Here is a 26,979-nt window from a genome sequence, read left to right on the forward strand (position 1 = left end):
AAATTGCTGCCTTGTGAGGAAATTCCTGCTGCCAAGAGATGGGATGTTTGAGTTCAAAAGACACGAGAACAGTCAGAAGTGATTTCAGACAAAAATATTCAAACAAGGACCAGAAAAGATAATAGGGGAGAACTAGGGGAAAAAAACCTTGTGCTTTGTGGTGAACAGTGAGCTAATACTTTTCAAAGTGTTATGTGAAAACAAAGGAACCAAAAAGTCCATGATTAATTTTTTGGTTTTTTAAAAAAGCTAAGATAGTCACCTTTCTCCTAAAAACAATTAAATCAAAGAATAAGGCCCCGATTAGTTATTCCATTAATTTTATTAATATATAACTGAGTAAACTGAGTATAAAATGCTGCCATCATGGTTAGGTCCTAAAAACTTCACAAGCTATGCCACGACTGAGCAATTCCAATGTGATTTTGGAGTTCTAGACAGTCTACTACCTTACCCCAGATGTTTAGAGGAGGATCCTATTGCTTGGCAGTGTTTCACATAAATACAGGGAAATGTTTGAGGCCATCTGGTGTTAAATAAAATCCACAAAAACCAGCAGAACACACAGACACATTCAAATGTTAATCTTTCCTTCAGAGCTTTTTCTCCCTTCTGGGTAGGACTACCTGAATGACTGATAAACTGAAAGAAAACAAAAATGTTCAGGCTTTTTCTGATCATAATAATGATTTAAAGAAACCTAATGGAACACATAATCTGATCCGAAATGGAATATTATGTATTTGAAAATTATCAGCATACAGCAAAAGAAATAATGGCATACGCTACGAAAGATGGAGGTAGTATAATAACAAAACCATAACTTCTTTACTCAGTAGAACATTACTTGGGACATTTATCCAGAATGTGGCAGCCTGGGGTTTAGCCCCTGACTCTTAAAAGGCAACATTAAAGCTCATCATTCCCATTGGCAGTGTGACACTTTTAAGTATTAATCAGCAAGCCAGACAAGAATGGTACTCTACACTTCTTGAAAATGTGAATTCAAATCCATGTAGGAGGATGGAATCTACTCTAGATTTTTCATATAGGAGGTAGGTGCTCAGTTATCGGATAAAATGGGATACCCACCATACTGAGGCACATTTAGGAAAACCAATGTAATTTGTTAAAAACAACTTTTTTTTTTTTTTAAGAAAACCAATAATTACCTATGATTGCCTGTCTCTACCTTTTGCCCTATTTCACATCCAGAGACACCCTACTTTTTTCAGAAGTAGACACTGTAAGGATATGTGGAATTTTAATTTTTTTTTAAAACGTAAATAATTTTTTTCTGAGGATATCTGACTGACAGGTGTTTAACATGCAAGACTAGGACAACAGGCAGAATTAAGCCCCATCTGCAGGCTTATCACAGACCCAGGAGACAATGCCAAAGACCAGAAATCTCAGGCCAGCGATGGGCCATTAAAGGAACCACTCAAAGCCTTGAGGAGATTCAACTAGAATTTTCTAACTGATTAGGGGGATGGTTATCACAAGTCACTCAGGGAAAAACAAACTTATGGGATATTTCAGGGCATTTGTATGATTGTGCAAAATACATCATGGGATTTTTAGGGGAAAGGCCAAAGATGGGGAAAAGGTGGGATGAAGGTACATTGAGGACAAACAAGGGCAGGAAAACAGAGGGGCAGTGGGGCAGCGGTGGGCAGCTGTGCGAAAACAAGCTTATGGGCAACACATCTGCCAATCCAAGTCCTATCTTGTTCCCCGGTAAGCTGTCTGTTCTGTCTGTGTGTGCTGCTAGCAAACTTTAAGCCAGGGTAGCTAGCGAACAGGATAAGTGGTCTGTGACTTACCTACTGGAGAGAGCTGGGGTCTGGCCTCAGGTACTGCAGAGACTCCAGATTTGCCAGGCAAGTTCTGGGAGTGGGGGGAACACAGGTCTGGACCAGGTACTGGAGAGACCTGCCAGGTTATGACAAACAGCCGAAGGAGCAATGTGAAATAATCCAAGGAACTGATAAGGCCAACAGAACACAGACATAACTGACCCTGAAGAGTCTAAGAGAACACAGACACAGTGACCCTGAAGAGTCAATGCTGTGGAACTAGGGTAAGAACAACATTTGCAGAGGCACCAAGTGCTGAGACTACTTGAAAGTAGTCTATCCTCATTATATTATAATAGGAAAAGTAACTCCCCTAGAAGCAGAAACTTTGAACAGGTAGCCCCCCCACCACCACCACCTCTGGAGTGTGCATATCATATATAGTATCACGTAAAGAGTTATCGCCAATCATGTTGTATGACGACTAACATCTCTGTTTGTTAGACTATATAAACCTCCTAAAGCCAGGAAACGGTGTGCTAGCTGTGTGGGCTTCCCACCCAGCACCCACCTCTGCGCAGACATGAAACTAACCAGCATCTCACCTCTGTGTCCATCGGCTTTCGCACACCAGGGGAAGAACCCTGGTTTGGGGACAACGGTTACGGGGTGGTGAGGTGGGATATCTGCTGCTGACACTGCCTGGCAGGTGGGTGTTGTACGGACACCGGCCCGGCGTTCCCACCAGGCCGAGGGACTGCAGCCCAGCCAGAGCAGACGGGGAAGGTGCTCGCCCATGTCCCAGGCCCACCGCAATAAGCGTCCCCTTGACACAGCCCACCATTACAGCGGCCTTCAGATAGCATGAACGTCGCATATAGAGCGGTAGCTGGGGAACGCTGTGTCACTGTAGCAAATGTCCCTGTGGCCCAGTGGGTTTCCCATCAGCTATGGGAAAAACCCGGCAGCACCGCAGCCTCACGGGGGGCAGCTTGGGACCCTCGAGAACAAGCTGCAAAGGATAGTCATTTAAAACAAAACAAAATGGATTCCTCAGAAAAAAACTTTATTGTTTCCTTAGGCAAGTACTATCTGGAAAAGACTGCCTGGTCTTAGGGGTCTGCAGGAGGGAACAGTTTGCAGAGGCCCTGCACCTCGTCGGGACAAGATGATGGGGTCAGGCCAAGCTCCCACACGTTACCCTGTTTGCAGGGCTCTGCTTCTGGGCGGCGGCGCCCGTCCCCCCGGCGTTCCCAAAAGCCAGGCAGCCCCGTAAAACACCGGCACCGGGGCCCCTCCCGCGGTCCCCCGGGCCCTGCCGGTCCCGCCCGCCGGTCCCGCCGGCACAGCGCCGCCCTCGGAGCTGCCACCCCAACCGCCGCCGGGCCCTCCAGTCGAGCACCGATCTCCGGGATCGCACGTCTCCCCCCAGCGAGCCGGCGCGCCCGGCGAGAGTAGCCGAGCGCCGATGGCGCGGATGGAGCACGCGGCGGGGGGCGGGGCGAGGGCTGGCTTCCCGCTTCCGGGAGGACGGCGGATGTTGGTGTTTGAATTTTCTGTCAGTTAGCGTGGGCGGCTCGGCGTGGGGCGGCCGTCAGAGCGCGGTGTTGACGGGGCCGCTTACGGGGTGATTAACGCCTTCAGCAAGGCTGCCTCTCGCTCCGGGGTTGGCTGAGGCCGGGGGTAAGGAGGCGAGTGCCGCCTTTCGGAGGACGAGGCGCGGCGGGTGGGGCGCTGAGCCGTCGCCTGGGCAGCGTGAGGCGCCGCGGCAGGGGAGCGGGAGCCCGGCTGCTCCGTGAGGGGGCCGAGCAACGCGCAGCGGCTTCCCAGTCGATGTCTGCGGAGCAAGCCTGGCTCCCGCCGCCTGTCTTGGGGCAGGGAGTAACTGATCTGAGAGCTCTCTTCACCTTGCTTCTGGGAGGAAAGCTGGCGAGGGGCGAGCGGCGTCCCGCTGCAGCCGCGGGAGCGAAGCCGGCTGGGGGCCGCTTTCTCCTCAGGAGCTGCCGTGGCCTGTTGCGTCGTTTAAAAAGGCGCCGATCAAGTTTCGTGGTTGGAACCCCTGTGAGACTCGGAACAGTAAGGGGACGCCGGCACCTTGGCTCGGGGCGGGCTCCCGGGCAGCGGCGGGGGTCCCGCTGCTCCCGCCCCGCGGACGGGGACGGGGGCGTCGCGTTATGGGCGGCGAGAGGCACTGCCGGCACAGCGCGGATGGATGGGTCTGGGAGGGCTGCTTCGCCTGCGTGCTGGAGAACACGTGTGCCCGAAACCTTCCCTCCTGGGGTGGTGTTTTGTTTTTTCTTTTCCCATTCTCGGGTTAAAAATAACAGTTAAAACTACCTTTTGTTCTGGAGTAGTAAAGAGCTGTAGAACTTAGCAAAACCCAAGTATTCACTCTGAGGATTTTCTTAGCCTATTTAAGCAAAGTAGGTAAATTCCGGTTTATGTTTCGTTTTTTGTAAACGCTGGGTGATCATGTGCGCCTGTTTTGCCTGTAGACTGATTAGGAATTGCTTTGTTCCTGTTGAGAGCCCTGTAGGAGTCATGTATAGAGCTCCAGTGGCTGTTCTCACTTATCTTTTGACATGCAAGTTTAAACTCTGGGCTCACCTTCCTGAAAGAGTTTAAAGGAAAAGTAGAAGAAATTGGGCGGGGTGGGGGCGGAGCGATCTGGCGATCTGTTTTGTTTTGTTTGGGCCAGGGAAAAGAAGGAAGGTGCTTTTCTTGTTTCTAGGCGCATGCATGCTTTCCCCTACCTGGTAGGGCTTTTTAGAACACACCAAAGTGAAAATCTGGTCTTGTGTGGTTATATATGGATTGGGTTTTTTTTGTTGTATTACCGTCGTACATTCAGGACTCTGGAACTGGCAGTGACCATTCTTGGGGAAATCTCGAAGAGAAGGGAATGTTTGTGAGCTGGGTGCTTCTCTTTTGCTCCCCCTGTACCTGATTATGTTTATTTTTTGTAGTTTAGGAAGAGGCAAGTGTGTTTCTGGGAAAACTGGAACCAGTTATGTAATCTGTGTGTCGGTGCTGCATGGTTCTTCACAGCCTCTTGACCTAATTTGGTTGCAGTGCCGTGTGTTTTCTGTTCGTTTTCCTTTGAGACCATTTTCTGGCAACGGTCTTTTGTGCACAAACTTCCTCGGCTGTCTAAAAAAGTGCAGCGGCGCAGAGCTGTTGCTTTATGCCTGGGACTGCTGCCTCCATTCAACTCCTTTCTTAAAGCTCCAGTAAAATGGCTGCAGTACTTTATTTGCAATAGGTTGGATTAGCCTGAGGTTTGCTTGAAGCCTGTACCTGGCAGTCACCTAAACTGCAAGTAGCAAAACTCCCATAGCTCTGAGTCTGTCAGGCTGCTGCGTAGGGGCTGGGTTTCTTGCCGGCTGCCTGCTCGCTCAACCGTATGTGGGAAATTGTCCACCTGCCTGTGAGATCAAGCGTGGACCTGCAGGCAATCGCCCGGGATTCTTGTTTTGCAAAACTTTAACGCAATGCTTTCTTCAGCTTCCTAAGTGAAAGCAAGGCAAAGATCTACAGGTGTGTTCCTAAAGGCGCTCTCCTTTGCGCTAGAGGAAGAATAATCACCTTAGTGCTGGGGTGAAAAAACGTATCTTCTTTTTTCCAAGGTGGGCAAGGTTGCATGGTGTAACCCACGGTAAAAGGCCAGCTCCTGGTATATCGCTGTTGGGGATATAATTTTTAGGAGTATGTGATATTCGAAAGAAATGCGGGTTTGGTCAATGTCTCTAAATTACTCTCTGCTTCAGAATGTAAAATACTTAGTTCTAAATAGTGTAAGTACCACTGGATGCATGGCCCAGTTTTGGATTCCTCACTTTTTTTTTTGTTTGTCTTGGATCAGGATTTCTTTGACTAGGCCTGCTTTTTCTCCAAACAGTGGAGATTGTCTTCATAGTTATGTCACTATCCTACCTAGTGAACTTTTTATTTCGGTGTTAATACAACTTTTATTTGAAAAGGTGTCGCTGACACTTCTTTAGTCGTCCTTGGATCGATGTTTTTGATGTTTAAAAGACACACAAATTCTTCTGTACGCTTAAATCTATACATAACTAGCTGTTGCACTGGACTTTATTTTCTCTTTTGAAAATAAAGTATCATGGTAGTTTGGGGGAATAGTTAAGAGTTTCTACTTGTTGCATTGGTCTGGGAATATTTTTTCTGAATATTTGCATCCTGCTTTCCAAACCCCTGTGTCTCACAGTGACAGCGGAATTATGATATTCTTTTCTTCTTGATCCCATTTTTTTTTTACTGTGTTGGGTTTTTTTTCAGTTTAGAATTAAATGTTAAACTAGTAGGTAATAGTGGTTGTTAATGTACTAGATATATTTAACACCTCATGTTTTTTTCATGACAGCCAGCCAGAAGAACTCAGGATGAGTAAAACCAAACTTTTTGACGTTCAAAGTCCATGTAAGTAAGGTTTTTATTAAATAGTTACAGAAATCTTTAATCTGCATATATACCACCAAATATAACTTGCTTTATTTGGGTTCAAAGGGCAGGTGGATTTTCAGTAATGAAATTGTGTTGGAACCACTTGTCTTGGGGAATGAAAAAGAAATTACTTGTAAACTTCCTTGGATTTGTCTGCTGTAATTGGAATATTTAAAAATAGTCCCTTCCACAGATGTTTTAAGAGCGTAACCTTGGGAATTCAGCTGCCAAATCACACACAACTGTGTTTGCAGTGTATGATTCCAGACTTTCGTAGGCTGAAGCAGTACTTCTATTCTCATCACTACTATGGTTGTTCTTGATGTTAGAATATTGAAATGTATCTTTTGAGAACTGAAGGGAAGAAATGGCTGTGGAAGTATGTTAGTGGGCTAGGAACTACAGAAATGGGGAAATCCTCCAAGGTTTTAGTTGACTCCAATGTTGTCTCAAATCCTTGAATTTTGAAACTAGCATATTTTTTAAAAGCACTGGTGGTATACATATGGCTTGATGTAGTCAGGATACCATTCATACACCTTGTACAAAGGTTATCACACATAGTTACACAAAGAAACGGTTCAGTTTCTTCATGGATTCTGCTGTAGTGATGCCTTTATGTACAATACTGAAAAAAATTAGATGACCTATTTAACATGCATCTGGACATTGTTGGCCATTCGATAATTATCTTTGGGTGTTTTGAGAAGAATGTTTCAGTTAGCTCAGTCGGCTTGTGAATTTAGCTTGGGTGATGGCTCTCTCCTGAATCAGCAGACGGGTGGAACTGATGAAGTATTTTCTTTTTAGTAACTAGAGAAGGAACAAATACTACCATTTTCTGTATTTACTATGGAATTCTATTCTGAGAGGGGTATCTACTGTCCCATAGCCAATAGTTCACTACAAGATGCATATGATTAAAAGAGATGAAAGTTACTGCTCTACAGTTGATCCTTAATAATTCCAGTACATTCACTGTGATTGTAAATATGGTCCTATATTTTAGTCTGTGTGCTCTGTGGACGACCAGATGACTGCCCTAAAAAGTATGGAGAAAAAAAGACCTATGCGGAATATAATCTCACTGTTCATAATTACTGTTTGGTAAGTATGTGGTATTGATCTTGGAGCTAGTCTGTTTTAACTGAAAAGAAAATAAAAATAAAGGCAGCAAACATTAAATAGTAATTACTTGTCCAAATAAATAAATTCCAACAAGCCTTTATTGAAAGCTAAATTCTGTTCGTGATCCATTTATGAATTACTTTGTTAGTTCTCACAACCTATCATAGCAACGAAGGTACATGTTAAGAGAAAGGGAACAGATTGCACCTACATATTCGCTTCTGTAAGAGAAGCGTAGTTTCAAAATTCGGAATGTGAAAATTCCACCCATTTGTGGAAAAAGTAGAGAAAAGTCGTCTTTTCCTTGTTTCTCATTAGTTCTTGTTTGGGTCCGAGTTACTCTTACACTACCTAGGACATTGTAACATTTAAGAAATAGTCTTACTTTTCAGTTCAGTAATATGCAACTTACTGATCTTACACAGCTACAGTATCACTTTTTAGTAGAAGCTTTTAATTTTAGCAGAGCTATGGATGTAGATGACAGCTGAGTATCTTTTGTTATCACACTTGGCACTTTCCAAGATTCATATTCTTAAAGGTATACTTAAACTGCCTTTCGAACTCCAATTTTTTGCAAGTCTTTAAAATAATATGACTACTTAAAAAAAAAAGTCAGTTTTTTTTGTTTAATTAATACAGTTTGAATTTTCCCCCCAAGTTTATAAAAACAGTCTTGAAAATATCAGGAACAATTTGGGGTTTTTTCTCAACCAGTTCTTTAAATATTTTGTTGATTGCAGATGGCTTAATAGATTGAATATTGAATCCTTTAAAGTGTAGGCCGAGCAATGGTTTTCTGAAGTTACTTTTTTTTATTCTTAAATAAATTTTAAGCATCTGGAAGGAGGTGTAGGTCTGTTCATCATAGTTTTGTCGCATACATAAGGCTGGATGAAGTGATAGGAAAATGTCCTTTCCTGATGGAGCTAGGAAAGGGCATGCTTGCAACACTGAGCCTTATGATTTCTAAGATACTTTACTGTAAGTCCTCTTGTAGATTTTGGTCCCTGCTTCTTTCTTAAAAAACAACCAAAATCCCATGATTTCACTTAAATATGGTAAGTATTATATAAGAAAGGGGTTCTTCTAGAAGGAAGCCAGTTACTGGTGCAGTTTTGTTTTTTCTTCCAAATGTCTCATGCATGGAAAAAATATATTTTTAATTGGGTTTGGTATGAAATTTTACATTTAGTTGACTAAAATACTGATAAAGCTCTAGTTAGAAAATGGTGCTCGTTGAAATTAAAAGGAGAATAGTAAAACGGTATTGTAAAGAATATATGAGGCATCAAGTTTTAAAACTAGTTATTTGAAGTTTGTGATGTAACTGCCTTGCTTAGTAACTTAATCAAAGTTATCATCAGGCTCTTCTGACTTGCCGAGTTACTTGATTCTGGTTTTTATTTTAATCCTCTTTGAAAGTGAATTACTTCTCCTCTTAGGTTGCACTTCAGTACAGATACTTCCTACTGTGCCTCACTATCTCTGCAGCACAATTGTCATTCGCATTAACTAAACTAACTTAATTTTATTTTCTCTGAAGCTCTGTATGCTTATGCTGTAAATAATTGATAATTATCTGAATATACTTCAAAAAGGAAGGTAAAATACACCACCTTTGGCTCTACAGCATTACATAAGACTTTGTTATGAAATACTTATTTTTCATGTTACTGTGTCATATCAGACAAAAATATAGAAATGCTTTGGATCAGTTTTTTAAAATGTTTGCACACAAGCTTTGTTAGACTGATGCAGTGTAGGTAATCAAATCTTTAGGCAGGTGAATGTTTTAAAATACTTAACTGTTTTCATAGCTGATGTCAAGTGGCATTTGGCAGAGAGGGGAAGAAGATGAAGGTGTAGATGGATTCTTAATTGCAGATATTAGAAAAGAAGTGACTAGAGCTGCAAAACTGGTAAGAATGAAGTCTGGTATTTACAAGGGGGAAAAAAGTAAGTGCACTTAGTATTGTCTTTGGGGGTTGTTTTGGTTTTTTTTCTGTAATGGGAAGTGTGCAGAGCCCATTCAAGAATGTGAATTTTACATTTAAGTAACAAGTATATTGGATTATTGGAAGCCACAAGGGACAATAAAACCTGCTGAAGTTTCCTAATATTTTTATTTCCTGGGTATGTTGCAGATAAATGAATAAGGGGAAAATACATATGCATAGTACCTCATGATGTTATGCTGAGCCTCAAGCTGACCCTGTATCATTTCACAGATGCAACTAAACTATGGGTGCTGGTAAAATAGCTTGTAGTTTGGCTTACATATCACAAGTCACATGCATGTAAAACAATGCATAATCAAGTCTGTGAAATAACTATATTTGAAATATATATATATTTCATATCGGGTCTTTGAAATAGAGCTAAAACACAGTAGTCTTGTCACAGTTACAATCTATTGGCTGATATTTTTTTACACACTATGTAATTTTTTCTCTTGGCTTAATTCCTGTAATTTTATTTGGACTTTATAGATATTAATGTTCTGTTATTTCTAAAACAAATTATTTCTAGAAATGTAATATCTGTAGGAAAAAGGGTGCTTCAATTGGATGTGTAGCTCCCAAATGCAAACGAAGTTACCATTTTCCTTGTGGGTTAGAAAAGGAATGTATTTTCCAGTTCATGGAAAACTTCAGGTGAGTTCTGGGATTTTGTTACTTTCTTACTTTCAATTCATTATATATATATACAGGAATTAATTTGTTTTTTCATGGGTTGTCATTATATAGGCTATTAATTATAAGTGATGTCATGAGAAAAAATACCTGATTTGTGGAAAACATGAAGGCCAAGCAGTTATATTGCATACTTAGGACCTATAAACTAAAATCTCAACACTTCTAAAGATATAATTTAATGCTTCTAGAAGTAGTCAAACATTAAATTCTAAACTCTAAACTGCAAAATGGTTGGCTTTGGTTTTTTTATTTACCTACCTCCTGTGCTGCTGTTGAAAGGGCAGTGGTTTGACTGCTGTTCTCTCTCAGCTTTCAGAACAGACTGTGCCATTCTGTTGTGTTTCAAAGCACAAGACTTCTAGATCTGCTTATTAGCGATGGACTTAAGGAGACGTGGGTTTAATATCAAATGTCTCAAATGTTTTATTTTCTTTCATATCATCTGTCCAGCATCTTGGCTGTAGTCAAAATACTTCCAAGTGCGTTTGATCATAGCTTTATTCTGCCTATTGTAAGCTGAGTTTGTAAGGTGGGTGGATTGGAGTCTGACAGGCACTTAAACTTCTTAAATAAACTAACTGTATTAAGTCAAGCACATGTAAAACCAATACATTTTCAGGAAGGCTTTTTAGACCTGCGTTTCTTGGCTGTCTTAGGTCTTTGAAAGTGTGCTAAAAATTTATCAAGCTACCTATACTCTGCAGAATCAATATGCAAACTCAAAATTGCTCCTTTAATGACATGATAACATTAAAAATATAGGAAGAACTTGAGGTTCTGAGGACAGGGAACATGTTAATAGGACTAAAAGAAGTTTTGAGCAAAAAGGGGGTATATGAGCTCTGTAATTTACAGAGTATCAGTTGGTAATATGCTTCTTCCTTACTATTCTGTTGATTTGCTCTGTTAGATACATAATTTGTTTACATGTGTATTGTGGTTTAATCCTGGTAGGCAGCAGGGTACCCCACAGCCACTTGCTCACTACCCACAGCTGGATGGGGAGTGAGTTGGAAGGGTAAAAGTGAGAAAACACATGGGTTGAGATAAAGACAGTTTAATAGGTAAAGCAACAGCTGCATGTGCAAGTAAAGCAAGGAATGAATTTACTTCCCATGAGCAGGCAGATGTTTAGCTGTTTCCAGGCAGGGCTTCGTCATGTTTAAGTTACTTGGGAAGGCACATGCCCTAATGCTGACTGTGTCACCCTGCCTCCTTTTTCCCCTAGTTCTATTGCTGAGCTTCATGTCATATATTCTTTTGATCATTTGGAGTCTGCTCTCTGGGCTGTGTTCCCTCCCAGCTTCCTGTGCACTCCCAGTCTGGTTGCTGGCGGGGCAGTGGGAGAAACAGAAAAGGCCTTGATGTTGTCTAAGCACTGCCCAGCAATAACTAAAACACCCTTGTGTTACCAACACTGTTTTCATCACAGATCCAAAACACAGCACCATACAAGCTCCTATGAAGAAAATTAATTCTGTCCCAGCCAAAACCAGTGCATGTCTGCCTTTTTAGCTTGTTGCCAAGCATTTATTAATGGGAAATTAATTTTACTATTCTCAAACTTTATTACGAAGGTTCTTAAAATGTTTTGATAAGGGAACCTTCAATTATTATTTTTAGATCCTACTGTTGGGAACATAAACCAGTCCAAAAGCTTCTGAATAAAGAATCTGGAGGAACTTCACAGTGTACAATATGCCTGGATTTAGTTGAACAGCTTCCAGCGTACACTGTACTGAAAAGCCCTTGCTGTAAAAATGCTTGGTTTCATCGAGAATGCTTGCAGGTAACACAGATTCACCTTTTTTCTTTGCACCCACAGAGATAACTCTTCTGTTTTGTTTAAAAGCAATGGAATGGTTGCTTAAAATTGGGTAAAATTGCTTAGTGTTAATATAGGCAGTAGGTATGGAAATACGCTAGGTTTGAAGGGCAATGCTATAATTGTGTTTTGGAGACTAGTGTCCTAAGAAAAGGATTTTTTTATGCTATTAATTTTCTGCCGCCCACCCCGTTTCTACATTTGTGATACACTTCATACTTTTAGCTATTTTTAGAAACTGAAGCCTAACCTAGGTAGTTGCCTTCTTGCAAGTCATTATTAAATGCTAAAAATGTAATTTATCAATTGTCACTTCTCTTTGCCTAAGTCCAGAGCTTGAAACAGTTATAAGGTTCTCTTTGTAAACTCATTCTAGATCTGAAGAGGTTGACTGAAAAGGATTGTGCTTTTGTTTATGAACCTAATGGTAGCATGTGAGCTCTCCTTTAAAAGAAGAGAACATGCTCACCATTTGCTTCAATGTCAAGTGACATCCATATCAGCTTAACATCCACGCCAGGACAGTATCCATGAATATTATAGATATTACGGTATTATTTATTGGTATCTGAAGGATGGTTGTAATTCAATAACTGGTTTGGTGTGTTCTTGTGTTTTTTTCTTGACCACAGTATCAAGCTTTGAGTGCTGGGATATTTTTCTTTAGGTGCACAGTATGTAACAACAAGGACAAATTTCAGAAAGAAATGTTGAGAATGGGCATACACATTCCAGAAAAGTAAGTGATTTACTAAATGATCACTTCTCTATAAAAACTCTGACGGGGTGTAAAAAAACACTTTTAACATATTCTCTAGAACTGTATCTGTTAATATGTGAAACCTTAATTCTACCTTCAGTAGTAGGGTATTTTGGTTTGATAAGGAGTAACGTGTTTCCTTTTAGTTATGCATCAGAATTTCAAAGGCCAAATAAGTAATCTCAAACATAAAGCAGGAAGCTCTGAAAAGACATTTTTAATGCCATTTAAAAGATCAAAACACTTCTTAAATACAGTTTCAAATTAACTTGAAGGTTGCTGGTAAGTGTGTTTTCTGTTCCCAGGTTCTTAAATAATGTGAATTTCTGTCCAGGCAGTATTATAGTTGACTGATTTGCTCAGCCATACAGCTTCCGTCTTCTCCCAAAGGATTGTTAAAGATATGTTTAGCATGAAAAACAGCTCAGAATTTTAGAAGCAGTTAAAGTTTGCACCATTTTTGGTGGGGCTCAAAATAGGATGAAGTGATCAGAATGATGTTTCTTTGTTATAAGTATTATTCTTTAATAACTATTAGTCTTTTCAGAGACTACCATTAATTCTCTCTGGAGACAGAAGCTCAGGATTTTGGAGAGGAAGAAGAGTCAGAATACTTGATGAACTTTGCCATATTAGTCTGGAAAAATCTGAGTTACTTTTCATGAGACCATTTTCAGTGGTAACCTGAGTAGACTCCCAAAACAAACATCCATGTTTGCTGTGAGAGAGAAAAGCGGAATGATGTTAAATGGAGCAAACATGCACTGAGATCATCTGAAAAATAATAAATAATCACAAGAAAAAGCCGTGAGTTTTATAGAATTAGTCTTGTTCCTAGACTTTGTTTTCTTACCCCTAGCTGTTGCCTAGAACATTAAATGATTGAAATATCTTCATCTGGTTATTATATACGTCTATTCCAAAGATGGAGTAACCCATTTAAACAATTGGAAATACAGTTGTAATAACGGAATTTTTTTGCCTTGTTTATAGGGATGCATCTTGGGAACTTGAAGAGAATGCATATCAGGATCTACTGCAGTGTTATCAACACTGTGACAGTAGAAGATGTCTCTGCAAGAAAGGCAGAGACTATAATCAACCTGATAGGTATGCCACTTTTGCAGGAACATATAACCTAGGATGGATTAATTCTTTGGTGTTTTTTTATTTAAATGCTTTAAAACTTTTCAGCATCAGGTTTTAATGTCAAGCCAAGACGCAGTGTCTAAAGTTTGTTCTACTCCCCATAATCTTATTTCAATACTAATTTTCTCAAATCAGGTTATAAAAGTCAAGAAAACCAAACCAATTGATTATCAGTTACCTTGTCCTTGTTCTCATTTGATACAGAGCTTAAGCAGAATTTGTATATCCACATAACATGTGGAATAGCATGTCTAAACTAATATTGCGTATCTCTCATTTAAAGCTTAATTCAACAATGTAATAATTAGAATACTTACTACCTGTACAAGAAATTCACGGAAGTACTAGACTTAGCTGAAAATTAACTAGTTGTGTAAAAATCAATCTAGCTGTGAGCTATCCATTTCCATGCAAATGGCAGAATATTGCTGATAGCTTAATGAGAGGTTTAAGGAAAAATTAAGCAAGTAGTAGAGCAGAATAAAGCCTTTTACACGATCACTTAACTTGTTAATTTTCTGCGTTCTTTCTTTTTTTGTGTGCTTCTGAAATGTGTCTCTTCTCTTGGCATGAGTGTGCTCAAAGCTGCAGAGCGTAGTCTTTGGAGACTTGTTTCTGTAGTACTGTTGTGATAGGTTACTCCCTGCGGGCGTCAGCTTTGCTTTGTGCAGATTTGACCAGACATTCCTTGGTTCATTCATGGTATGTGTGTACCTCAGGATTTACTTTGCCTTTAGGAGTTGTACCTTAGGCTTCCAGTATTTGAACTAATATCAGTCACATTGTTCCATTGTATGTTTAAGCAAAGAAATAAAAAAATTTATACAAGAACCTAACATATTTAAATGCTGTCGCTACTTAAGAGTCTTATTCAGAATGTGTGTTTAAAAAAAAAAAAGGCAAACAAAAAAAAAGATATGCTCTTTTCAAAAATTTACTGTTTGGCAAAGCTGAATGGTGGATACCATGAAATACTAAGGACATTGCTAGCTAGCAACATGAAGGGAAAACAGGGTCTGCAAAGCTGTTGGCTTAGAAGCAGGGAAGCAACTAACTTCAGCCTGTTTAAATACAAGGTGCTGGAGCACAGGTAGCTCTTTTTCCTCTTATTGCAGCCAGGAATTGTGAGTACATCTTGTCTGAAGAAAGTTTGCCTTGATGATGTACAGTCCTACCAGACTGATAAAATTGTGCTTTATTCATTTAGTGTCTAGACTACGTTTACTGTTGAATGTACTTCGTTTTAACCAGCCTTGTTCTTCCATCTAATTCTAAATACATATGTTTTTAATTTTAGTAAATGGGAAATAAAGCGCTGTCAGTATTGTGGCTCTCGTGGAACTCATTTGGCCTGTTCAGCTGTGAAGTCATGGGAGCTAAACTGGGAATGCATGGAATGCAGAAGTATCATTTCAAAATCAGGTAAGTTACGGATGTGACAGTGGCTTCTTAAAACGATAAGATTTAATACTATGTATTTTACAGATAGAAGATTAATTAAATTAATGTAATTTAATCATACAGGGAACTATAGGAAACGGAAGAAGCATCCTTTGGCTACCTCTGAAAAGACAGATGGGACAAGTTGTTTGCTGGAAGAACCATCTCCAAAGTGCCCTCGGCAGTCAGCTGGGTCGCGACGCAGTTTTCTTCAGTGTGTAATTTTCTGTTTTCAAGCAGAAACTGATTATACCATAAAATACTATTTTAACATGAGTTGATGGCTTATTCCATAGGAGAAACTTCTTACACTAAATAGCAAATTGGTTAAAATTGGAGTAAAGTTTAGTGATCGAACTTCTGAATAAGCTGTGAATTCCATATTTTTTGCTATAGTTATTTGCATTTGATGGCATGTAATTCAGTTTTTACTTTGATGAAATTGGATCTGTGTAAAAGGACTCAACAATTTAGAGGTAACTTTGAATGTACAAATGGCAAAACTTGCTGATAAGCAACCTTAGCTTTATTTTTTTCCATGTTAATAGTGTACTAGAAATCTAGCTTACAGAGATTTTTATATAAATAACATTTTCCTTTGCTGTAATAACTTTTCAAGTCTGTAGAAATTAATACATTTAGGTTTTACTCATTGTATCAGTCAGGACTTGAATCTCATATATGGGATGCAACAAAAACAGGATCCTAAACCACAACATAATAAAATACTGAATTATTTTTACAATTCCAGCTCGAGCACTGGGCTTCATGTAAATGAACGTATAAGTGAGATTCAGTACTGAAATAGGAGGAAACTATATTGCTACCTTTAAATTAGAGATGTTTATGCATTCTTTCAATTGTATCTCTTCTTAAAATACTGTTTTGGTTTATAGATCACCAAAGATAACGTGCCGGAACAATTTGTCACCCTGCTCACACCTACAGCTTCCAGCATCCAACAGAGTGACGATGCCCTTATCTCCACTGATGTCAAACAGGAACTGGTCCCTGAGGAAAAAGTATTTTCTTCTATTTTTCTTAAACTGAAGAGTAATCTAGCACATGGCTTTATACCATATTTCCTACAGAACATGGGGGTGGGTGTACACATATACATACATATGTGTGTTTATATATAGTGGCTATTTATATGTTTGTATGTGTATGTACATAGTCACTGGAGAAATCGAGTGAGTATACTGAAGAGCTGAAGTAATAAAGGTTTCTGCTGTTTATAAATGCTAGAGAGAGGTGAGGAGAAAAGAATGATACCTATTGAGAATTTTTAGGTTAGGTAGTGAGGGGATCAAATCCCAGGAACAAATTTGTCCTTACCAAAACATGGCTAGCTGTTCTTTAGAAAAGGGAGAATAAAAAGAATCCTAATTATTCTCTTCAAATTAGACATGTCCTGAATTTTCAATGTTTTTGCGTTTGTACCATAGGAATAGTTTGTGATTATGCTAAAATCAGTGGTAAAATAACATGTTTTAATACAGAAAGTTCAGTTTAAAGATGCAAATTTTTTTTGGCTTGTTGTGTATACTTAATTTATGAATTCTACCTGTAATGTCTGCTATAAATTCTGTTAAGGGAATTGGTTACTTCTAGTAGGTAGGGTATTTGAAATAGTTTTGATTGCACATTAGGAAACAAATAAGGGGTTTCCTTAGATGTCTTTTAAATGAGAGCTGCAACATATCTCCCTATTCAAATATATTTTTTATTATAGTGACAAAGAGTAAATATTAGTGAATAGTTGACAGTGTATTCTAATTCAGTTGCAAAACATCTCTAACATAACCATGGTAAACTCTTCAATTTCTTGCTTGTTTCACATTGTTCAAATGTAGAATGATGGTGTGAGTTGTTTGGTACTACATTGGTGTAACTGAATTAAGGAAATAACTGTTCATTTTACACCAAGGTAATTATTTCTACCTCTTGATTTTCCTAGTTCTTAGGGGTACTTTAAAATTTTAAAAAGTGCCAGTACAGAATTCAAACTTGAAGAATCTACACTAAATATGTCACTGATATAATTTAGGCAATATCTAAATGTACTGAAGTGTTTAAAGAGGTTTTTCCTAGTAGATTTTAACTGTTGCTAATTATGAGCAATAGACTTCATCTGAAAATAGATGCAATTTTCTTTTAGGCAATTAGGAAAGCAAAGAAGGCAAGTTTCTAGTATACTGAAGGAGTTAAAGCTACAAGTTAATACAAAAACTACAAGGCTTAACATCAATCCAGGAAATATCTGGAATAGTGCTTTAAAGGGATTTAGACAGCGCAACTTCAATCCTACAGAAACCATTGAAATAAAGTTCACAAACTGGAAAAACAGATTGAAGACAGATATTTCTGCATCAAAGCACCGTTTCTTCCAATTATTAATGCTTCACCTTGAGAATTCATCATTGTTTGAGGGCTCCTCTGCAAAGAACTTGTCCCTTGATTTTCAAGGTAATTAAGTGCTCTGTTCAAAAATACATTAGGAACTATGTAACTTGACAACCATGCTGCCTGAAGATTTAAAAACCTTTCAGTTCACAATTACAGCTCTGGTGAATAGAAATTTTTTTCAAATTTTTTTTGCTTTTCAATTCTACAGGGGGTGGGGTGCAGATCTGTCATAAAAACAACAAAAAATTGTTTAGTTGCAAAAGTTGATGACAACCAAGGGAAAAAATACGGGATGTAATTAGAACTTTTTCATTAAGGTATTTGTTCTCTACAAGTTAATTTCTTTGACCCACTTTCTCTGTCATTCATTTTTCTTTCCTCAAATTTTTAGAAGATTATCTCTGATAACATGCTCCCTAAAGACCCAAAGTTAGCTTCTTTGAGTTCTTATGTTTCAGCATTAAGTGTAACTTCTTCCACAGAGTTGAGTAGAAGAAAACTCTGCTCCTGTGTGGAAAAAAAAAAAAAAAAAAAAAAAAAAAAAAAAAGAGAGAGAGAGAGATAAATACTGATATTATTGTTTCAACAGGCAGGAGATGACAAACCTCATTTGTTGCATCTCCTAAAGTAAGAAGGAATCGCATTATTTATCAGATTTTCTATGAAAAATAGAGGATTATTTTTATGCGTATATAATAAATATTTTTATTTTTCATTTGCAGCTGTAAAAGAGAATCTTTATTTTGAAGCTGGTAAAATGATTGCAGTTTCTCTGGTTCATGGTGGCCCATCTCCTGGTTTCTTTTCCGAAACACTGTTCAATTGTCTGGTATATGGTCCAGAGAATGTGAAGCCAGCTTTGGAAGATGTTGCTGATGTTGATGTAGCAGAAACAATAAAAATGGTAAAGAAAACTAAACTACTTGGCAAATTCTTGTTCCAGACTATATTTGGAGATAAAGGGCTTACTGAATGTAACTTCAGTTCAAATGAAAAAGCTTTTTGTATCTATACATATATATATTTATACATGCATGCATGTAGTAAACAAATGCCTACCTTTTATCTTCTGATACAGATAAAACACGCAAACAGTCTGTCCAGCCTACAGTCTACAGTTCAAGACTGTTACAAATTCCTTGCTGCTGCTGGATGTTTAAGACCTGTAACAGCTTTGTGTGATAAGAATAAGCTGGTGGATGACCTGTTGATCCATCATGTAATCAAGAGAATTATTTCACCCCTAGAAAGGTTTGTTTTGTTTAAGTTTTTAGACTTCTTGGGGTTTTTTTCCTCATTGAAATACCAGATATGTTGCTAAAACTAACTTTCACGTGTTCTTACCTATTCTCTATTTAAACCAATGAAATGTACTGCAGTTTTCAGTGGATTAAGTAACACCTGTTAACTAGATAATTTCAGTCTTTCAGTTTAACTATTTCTCTACCTACCTGCTCTGTTCCATTTCTTGGTCATGTTCCTTTTTCAACCTTATGAAGAAAGCAGATACACAGCTGTAAACTGTAGCATGACAAAGACCTTTGTGCTGCATAATTTCTCTAGTTTGTTTGTTTTTAATTCAGAATTCCTCAAACTTATAAGTTTTAGGAGTGCTTAACATACATTTAGAGTTCAAATGAGTTTTCCAGAGTTCTAATCAGGGAGTTCGCATGTGCTGTTAGGAGGGTGATAATGGCCACAAGTGTAAGTTGGCCTACTTAGAATATAAGGAATGCATTGGTGTTTTTATTTGAGGTAGTGATGCCTTCAAATTGCTGGGAAAATTGCAGCTGTTGACTACTTCTTGATGGGTTTCTGACCTTACTTCCAATGTGCATTCTTCATCTGCTCACTAAAAAGTCATTGAACGTGAATTCTTCCAACAAGTATAGTTGGATTTGTACTTAACACATTTATGGTGTTCTTTGACAAGTCTGAATCAAGTGAATCTGCAAGAGCTATGAAAGCTAATTTTGAATGTGATGATTTTTAAACAAAGCTGTAAGTTTTCTTTCAGTCAGGGCCCTCTCTGGCATATTTGACCAATCCATGACATATTTTAAAACTAGTCAAAGTGAAAGGTAGTAAGTAGCCTGCTTGTTTGTGGGAAAATGTAGTTTTGTGCAATTTTGGAAATGAGTTTAAAATGTGCAAAATTGAGCGAAGCAAGAATTTGCTTGTTAATATCAAGAACTGAGTAAGTAGAGTTAGTCACTTCAGCTATTAATGTTCTACACCAGTGACTACACTTTCAATATCTGTTCTGAATTTTACTGATTCAGCCTATCAATATATAAGAAAATATGAGTTAACAGCTTAAGTAAAATTTTAATTATGATTTAATGTGGTGGTTAAATTGTAAAGCCAGTTGCTTGAAATGTTCTTATCCAGTACACAGTAACTAGTGAATTTTTTTCAACCCATAGCGCTGTTTAGAAAAAATAAAAATAGTTAAATCACAGAATCAGATTAGTGTAAATAAATAAATAAGTAAATGCTTCCTGATATTCAGACAAAACCTGCTGTGTTTCAGCTTGTGCCCATTGCCTCTGGTCCTGTCACTGCTGAAAGGAGCCTGGCTCTGACTTCTTTACATGCTCCCTTCAGCTTTGCACACACCCTTCAGCTACTTCTATATGTTGATAATTCCACCTGTGCTTTTTCTTTCTCTAGGCTAACCAATTGCAGCTATCTCAGCCTTTCCTCACAGGGCTATGCTTCAGTCCTTGAATCACCCTGGTGACCACCCTACGTATCTCTTGAACTGGGGAGCCCAGCACCTAACACAGCATTCAAAGTGTGACTTTACCAGTGCTGAGGAGAGGGAGAGGATCATCTCCCTTAACCTGTTGGCACCATGATTCCTAATGCAGCCCTGGACACTGTTATCCACATTTGCCATAGGGAGAAATAATAGCATTTAAACACATGCAGAAGCCAAATGAAGGCTGTCTTTTAAGATGCCTCATTATGCCTAAGGACAAGGAATTTAAGCTGTTTTCTAAAGGGATATTTGTAAGAAAGAAATTCAGTATGTTCTTACGTAAAAATTAAACCATGCTCGTATAGATAACTACCAGAAAATACAGTTAATTTCTGCATATCACTGGTATTCCTTTCATCTGCCTGAAAAGCTTCACAGAAACACTTAGATTGTTAAAATGGGATTTAACACATTTTTCCAAGATGGAAATAAAATGGGACAACTATGTACACCTTATTGCAAGGCTTGGGAGACTGCAGATGTGAAAAATTATTATGTCCAGCCTTAGACCTTTACAAAATGCAGAATACAATTAGTTACCTACTGGCTTTCTGATGCATGCTTGGTGGTTCTTTTTTTCCTTCCCCCCAGTTTTAGGCAAGGTTTGGAAACCCTGGGTGTACTAGAGAAATTTCAAATGCATCCGGATGTGTTCTCTAGTATATTGTGCCACAAACCTGAAAGACTTTCAGCAGAAGTTCTTTGTGATCTCTTTACAATCCATTCCTCATCAGATGTAAATGAAGTTGAAGGTGTCGATTTTTGGATACATTATTTGCAAGATGTGGAAAGTAAGTCATTTTTTGTTCTTCTCCCCCTTGTTCAGGGTATTTAGCTGCTGGTATACATGCAGGGCTTGGTTTTTAAGAGTTCAGTGGGGTAAATAAATGAAGGTTTTAGAGGTTGCTGTCAGCTCCTAATTGTTCATTCTTCCCCTTCTTCCTTACTAATTATAATTTCTGAAACTGCCCAGTTGTAATGCAACTTGAGGGGGTAAATGTCTGAAAGCTTGGTACCACAACTCCTATGAGTTTTTTTGGTTTTGTTTAAAAACAAACAAAACCTGTCAACAACCTGAATGGTACAGAAAAATCCTTTAAATCCCCTCTCTTCAGCTTTGCTGTGAACTTACTCTTACTAGATAGCGTGTGTCTCAAAGATAGAGAACAGTGGTCTCTTCTTGTAGAAGAGGGTTTTTCCTATTAACTTAAGATTTTTCAGAGCTAATCTAAGTGGGTTTTTCTTGTTAACATTTTTCTTCTTTGGCCATATAACTGCATATCCATTCAGCATACTAATCTGGGGGTTCCTGATTTCAGGGTCGTATCTCTCCCCCCCCCCCCCCCCCCCCCCCCGACATAACATGCAGGATAATGGCTTCTGGGTAATAGGCAATAAATGACTTAATCTAATCCTATTTTTATTTTTTTTTTAGGTCGTGAGTCTGTAGTGACATTGGAGGATGTTTTGTTCTTTGCAACAGGCTCTTTTTCTGTACCACCTGTTGGTTTTGATCCTGAACCTGCTATTAAATTTTTGCATAGAAGGTATCCTGTTGGAAACAGACTCCTTAATTGCCTAGAGCTCCCTATAACACAGACGTATGAACAGTTTAAAAAGATAATGGAGCTCACAATCAGAAAAACACTAAGAGGTGGAAGTGAATAAATATTTTTTGCTTCTCAACTGGATGTTGGAAGCTTCAGTTTTCTACAGGAACATCTGCTTGCAAATGGCTACCGTATTTTTGGACAGTATGCTTAGTTTTTTCCCACTTTCCCCCCCAGAGATATGCTAGAAGTAGCAATCTTGTATTTCAATTTGAAAATTGTTTTCAATCATACTTTTATGTGGTGAATCATCTTCCTATTTGAAGGTGACATTGAGTCAGCAATTACTTGCAGAAGTTCTTCAAAATGTCTGCGTGTCTTTACTTTTGCTGTGGACACATTAAATGTTACCAAACTCTGTAACATTCTAGCTATTTCCCACAGGTAAGTATGTTGATTGTATTATATACTTCAGAAACTTAGTTATCAAAGTAAAATCGGGTACATTTTGAAGATAACTGCTGTAGAGCTTCCTCTCAAGTAAAACTGTGATGGAGTTCAGTTTTTCCATGTATAATTTTTCAGTAATTATTTTTATATTGATGATTCAGTTACATGTTGATAATTCATACAAACCTGTGAAAATTAAGAAACTTAAGTGTTTTACAGTCATTGTGATTAGTGTAGTAAAATATAATTAAGCTTTGGAGAAAAGCTAGGCAAAATAAGAAGGCACAAGAACAAAATCTGGTTGAACTTGAGTTTCTATTAAACAAAATCTTGGACATTTGCACACATTTCTGCATTCTACTGCTATACGTGATTTTTAAATTATCCATATAGCAAAAAATACTAAAAATTAGAAGTAAGTCTTGACAACAATAAGTGGTCTTTCAAAATGTAATAGAAGAGTTAATATTGTTGAGTATGAAAGTATAAGAATTTGTTGTTCATTAGAACACATTACTTTATGGAAGACAAAAGTTACTATTTTCCTAGGAATATGCACCAAAACTGTTTGGTGAACTAAAGGCAATCTACCATCGAGCTTGTCAATGCTTCACCCTTCTCTAGCTTTTAGCCTAAACATTTCCTGTTCAATTGTAGGTGCATTCTGAGGAATGCCAACTGTATAAAATACATTTCAGTTGTGCAGTATTTGTATAAATACCATTAAGACATAAAAAGAGGAGTGAAATTCCTACACAGTAACTTACCAATATTAGTAATACTAAAACTATGAAACTAAAAGGACATTTAAGTACACTTTTTTAATGTATACAAGTCTCTTTTTTGAAATTACTACCCCCCCTGTCAGTTTGGCCACCTATGCTATGTCCCAAACATGGGATGTGCTATAGATGTATATAGATAGGTATCTATATGTATATACCCACATTCTTCAAAATACTGCAAAGTAATCATATATTTTTTGTTGTTAATATAGCTTGGATTTAATTGAAAACACAAGCAGGATTGCTTGACTTTTGAATGCCATGGCAAGAAAGTACATCCACAGTAAACTATAAACGGACAGGTGCTTCTAAAAAAAGCAAACTGATCTGGTTTCAGGTTCTCGTTTATGGTTCATTGCAAGTATTCCTCTAACAAATTGTATTATGAAATGCTAACTATATAGCAGCATGCTGCAACTCACCTTTAGTAGCAGTCAAGACTCAGAAATTTGAGACCATGCTATAAATGGTTATATACAGAGGGAGATGTGTATTTAAATTACACAGTTAATTTAACAATAGGTAGGTATTTTGAATTCTTTCTTAAACTGCTACACTTTCTCTTTCTTTCTTGCTCTTGGGAAAGGTGCTAATCTTTTTTTTTATACAGACCTATTTCCATCTCTGGGTAACAAAAAATGCATGGCATTTTAATTTTTTTTATTATTATTATTTCAAAGTCTCTAAATTATTGTAAGGCTTGGATGAGATTGGACTTAGCAGATTTGAAAATAATGAAAAATGCCTGATCTAAGTCCTGTCACTAGAAACTTAAGAATATTTGGAATTAAGGCACAGCTAGTAGTGTTTTTCTGGTTCTGAGCCAAAGGCATATTAAAGTCTCCTTTAAAATAAATGTATGAGCTCTTGGTGAATGTAACTTGACTTGTTTAGATACTAAGCATTTTCTCATTCTCTTCTGACATTTTTTCCTCCAATAATATTCCATGTTTGTAATCTGCATAATCTTTGAATGTCACGCTGCCAATGACTTCTTTATATTGGTACCCTTCAGAATGGTCTATTATCATTGCAAGGAAGGTGGTTTGTTACAAATTTATTTGCATTATAAGGATTTGTGTTGTATGTTCATATTTTTAAAATATAGCAATAAGTCTCCTACAGATAGAGTTACTATACTCTAGAAACGAATGGTGTACCCAGTACAGTATTCCTTTTTCTTGCCTGGTTAGAGGTAAATGTCTTCTATAATATTATTTTCTTTTTCCGCATAGGAAGTACAGAACTTACAGAGGTAGCAAGCAGAGTGTTGATAATTTTAAGGGATAATTCTTGGACTTCTGGTACCTGCAGTGGCAAGGGAAATTTGTTTAGAATAGAACTTGGAACTAAATAAACAGCATTTTAAAACGTTTAGCGGAGAAAGAAGTAATGAATTAATGTGAATATAGGGCTTCAAGAACTGAGATAAAAATAAGCTTCACACCTTCTATTGCTTATTAGTTTTGAAATCAGCAGTTCATGGGCTTTAAAGAAAGGTAGAACTAACCTATCCATCAGCTCTAAGAACTGTTTTAAAACTGTCTGCTATGCAGTGCTATATCGAACTTTGGACTTTGTACAACTTTGTAAAATCCTCTACTCTCTAACATTGAAAAGATTTTTCTTACACAGAACTTGTTCCCATTTTTTAATACTTATCTGTACACATTCAGGACAAGTTGTCTTTCTTGTCCGTTTGATCAGCTTTATCTAGACATCGTAATCTTTTGTTCAAGCTGTACTCATAAATGCTACTATGGAGAGGAACTTCCTCTATTCTGCTTAGTTTCAATGTTTATTTATATAGACCAATCCTAAATTTACTTGTAACTATTCATTAAATTTCCATTGAATAAGTGGATTTCCAATCCATCAAAACAGAAAGGTGCCTCTTGTCCGGAAACCATAAGAGCAATTTCTGTAGCTATAATGACAGTCAGCTTTTTAATTGCTGTAGGCAGGTCACTGAAGTGCAGTATTATTGGGTAGTTTTCATTTTACAGAAACTTAAACCTGAGGCACACCTGGAAATTAAGAAAGTTGCTTACTTTCAGTATTTCTGTAACAAAGGAAAATAACTGCATATACATTAGCTGTATTAAATATATTTTATAAAATTTGTCAGGGCCACAAGAGAACTATGGCAGACTGGTCTGTATCTGGCCAGAGAACTTCACCCCACAGTTACCAGATCAAACCCTAAGGTTCCATCTGGAATTAGCATGTCAAATAAGCTATTTATTTTCTAGAGCGATCGCTTTCTATAAACAATAGATGACTGTTAGTGGTTTTAGTATGGTCTCCCTAATAAATACTTTTTTAACAATTGTATTTTCTATCTGTTTGGGAAAAAAAAAAAGAAATTTTTTACTCGCTTTCACACATGCAAAGGATGTTTATTAGAAAAAGCTGTTAACATTTTTAACTGCTTTATGAGTGAAATGTACATAGTCAAGAGGAGAAGAAATTAATACCAGTTTATACTTAAGGTCTAAATCATCATGTGCTGCACCTTTGACTTTTTTCATTAAGATGTTCAGTCTTGGGATTGAAAGATGAGGATTTTGAGAGAGGTACGTTTAAAATGTAAAGCAGAGCTTTAGTCATTAATTCACACATTCTGTCTGCCTTTTGAAAATGGTATCAAAAATTTCTCATTGAAATACAAGGAAATGCAACTCCGGAGACTACAAAATATGCTTTTAAAGTTTATCTTGATTCTGTATTCTATAGTAAAGCATTTTAAAGCTCACGCTTTACTGTTAAGGAAGTGAATTGCTAGTTGGATAAAAGAAATCAAAATGCAAACATTTCTGAAATGTCGAACTACACGTATACAGAAAAGAATTGTCAAAATATTGTTTGAAGAAAACCAAACCTTCTGATTTTTTGTACTGCAAGCCAATGTTTTTTAAAGTTATGGTGATTAGAACATTTTGCAAGAAAGTATAATTCTGTAAATACTTCTAGCTCTAACTTGAACTGCAGGATCAGTGCATGAAAGGTTGCATCTTTGAGCAACGTTATACTTGACAGATGTAGCATCAGTGTTGAAATAAGTAATTGTGGGAAATCATTGCACTTTGAACATATCCATGACAGTAAAGTGTTAAATGTCTGCTTCAGTAAATATGTAACTTTGGAGTTTTCTTTCTGGTGATTTAATGGGTTTTAGCTCTAGGAGTGGTTCTGTAGCTCTATTTGGGTACTGTATATACTTGTATGTGTATATAGACGTATGTACATCTATAGCATGTATCCACACCTGAGGTGGGGTAAGTGGGGCAATTTCCCCGCCCCCCCCCCCCCCCCCTTCCCCGAGGGGCACGGCTGGGAGGACCAGGGGGAGCTGCACCTCGGGCTACCCGAGGCCGAGACAGCAGGCTCCGAACTGTCGGCTTTGTCAGTAGCTCTTGGAAGCTGCTGACGGCAGCGGCGGCCAGCTGCCTGCTTCTGAAGTGTCGGTCCTTCTTCCCGTAGTTCAACCGAGCCCCTCAGCGCTGCTCCGTGCCTGCCTTTCCGCTGTTGCCCTAAGGCGCGTTGCGGTTACCTCTGCTTGAAAATTCAGCCTGAGAGCAGAGCAAAAACTGTTAAAAGTGGGGTTTAGGTGTTAAAGGGAGCGGGGGTGGAAAAACACCACCTTTTGTCCGCAGCTGGGGAAAAGCACGGGCCAAATTTTAAATCGTAAGGTGCAGTTTCTCTTAAATTACAGCTCGCTCCGGAACAGGGGCCGGTGCTGGGGCCCGCGGGAGCTGCT

At 38.2% G+C, this 26,979-nt stretch overlaps 1 protein-coding gene across 4 annotated transcripts; it reads left to right on the top strand.

Annotated features, from left to right (window-relative positions):
* The first annotated feature begins 3,318 nt into the window (after window positions 1–3,318).
* On the top strand, window positions 3,319–26,366 carry G2E3 (G2/M-phase specific E3 ubiquitin protein ligase). Of its 4 annotated transcripts, none has more exons than XM_037394259.1 (16): window positions 3,319–3,490; window positions 6,181–6,236; window positions 7,270–7,367; window positions 9,209–9,310; window positions 9,921–10,045; window positions 11,711–11,876; window positions 12,545–12,651; window positions 13,666–13,782; window positions 15,119–15,243; window positions 15,346–15,475; window positions 16,158–16,283; window positions 17,423–17,730; window positions 18,393–18,574; window positions 18,749–18,921; window positions 21,026–21,225; window positions 21,870–26,366. In XM_037394259.1, exons 2-16 carry the CDS (start codon window positions 6,200–6,202, stop codon window positions 22,100–22,102), a joined length of 2,229 nt encoding a protein of 742 aa, XP_037250156.1. In that variant the 5' UTR covers window positions 3,319–3,490; window positions 6,181–6,199; the 3' UTR covers window positions 22,103–26,366. The 4 variants fall into 4 exon arrangements, with proteins under 4 accessions (XP_037250156.1, XP_037250153.1, XP_037250154.1 ...); XM_037394256.1 differs by having other exon boundaries at window positions 3,319–3,482; XM_037394257.1 differs by lacking the exon at window positions 3,319–3,490 and adding an exon at window positions 3,761–3,875.
* The last annotated feature ends 613 nt before the right edge of the window (window positions 26,367–26,979 follow it).

This window comes from Falco rusticolus, chromosome 7 (genome assembly GCF_015220075.1).
Source record: "Falco rusticolus isolate bFalRus1 chromosome 7, bFalRus1.pri, whole genome shotgun sequence".
Classification (NCBI taxonomy): Eukaryota; Metazoa; Chordata; class Aves; order Falconiformes; family Falconidae; genus Falco; species Falco rusticolus.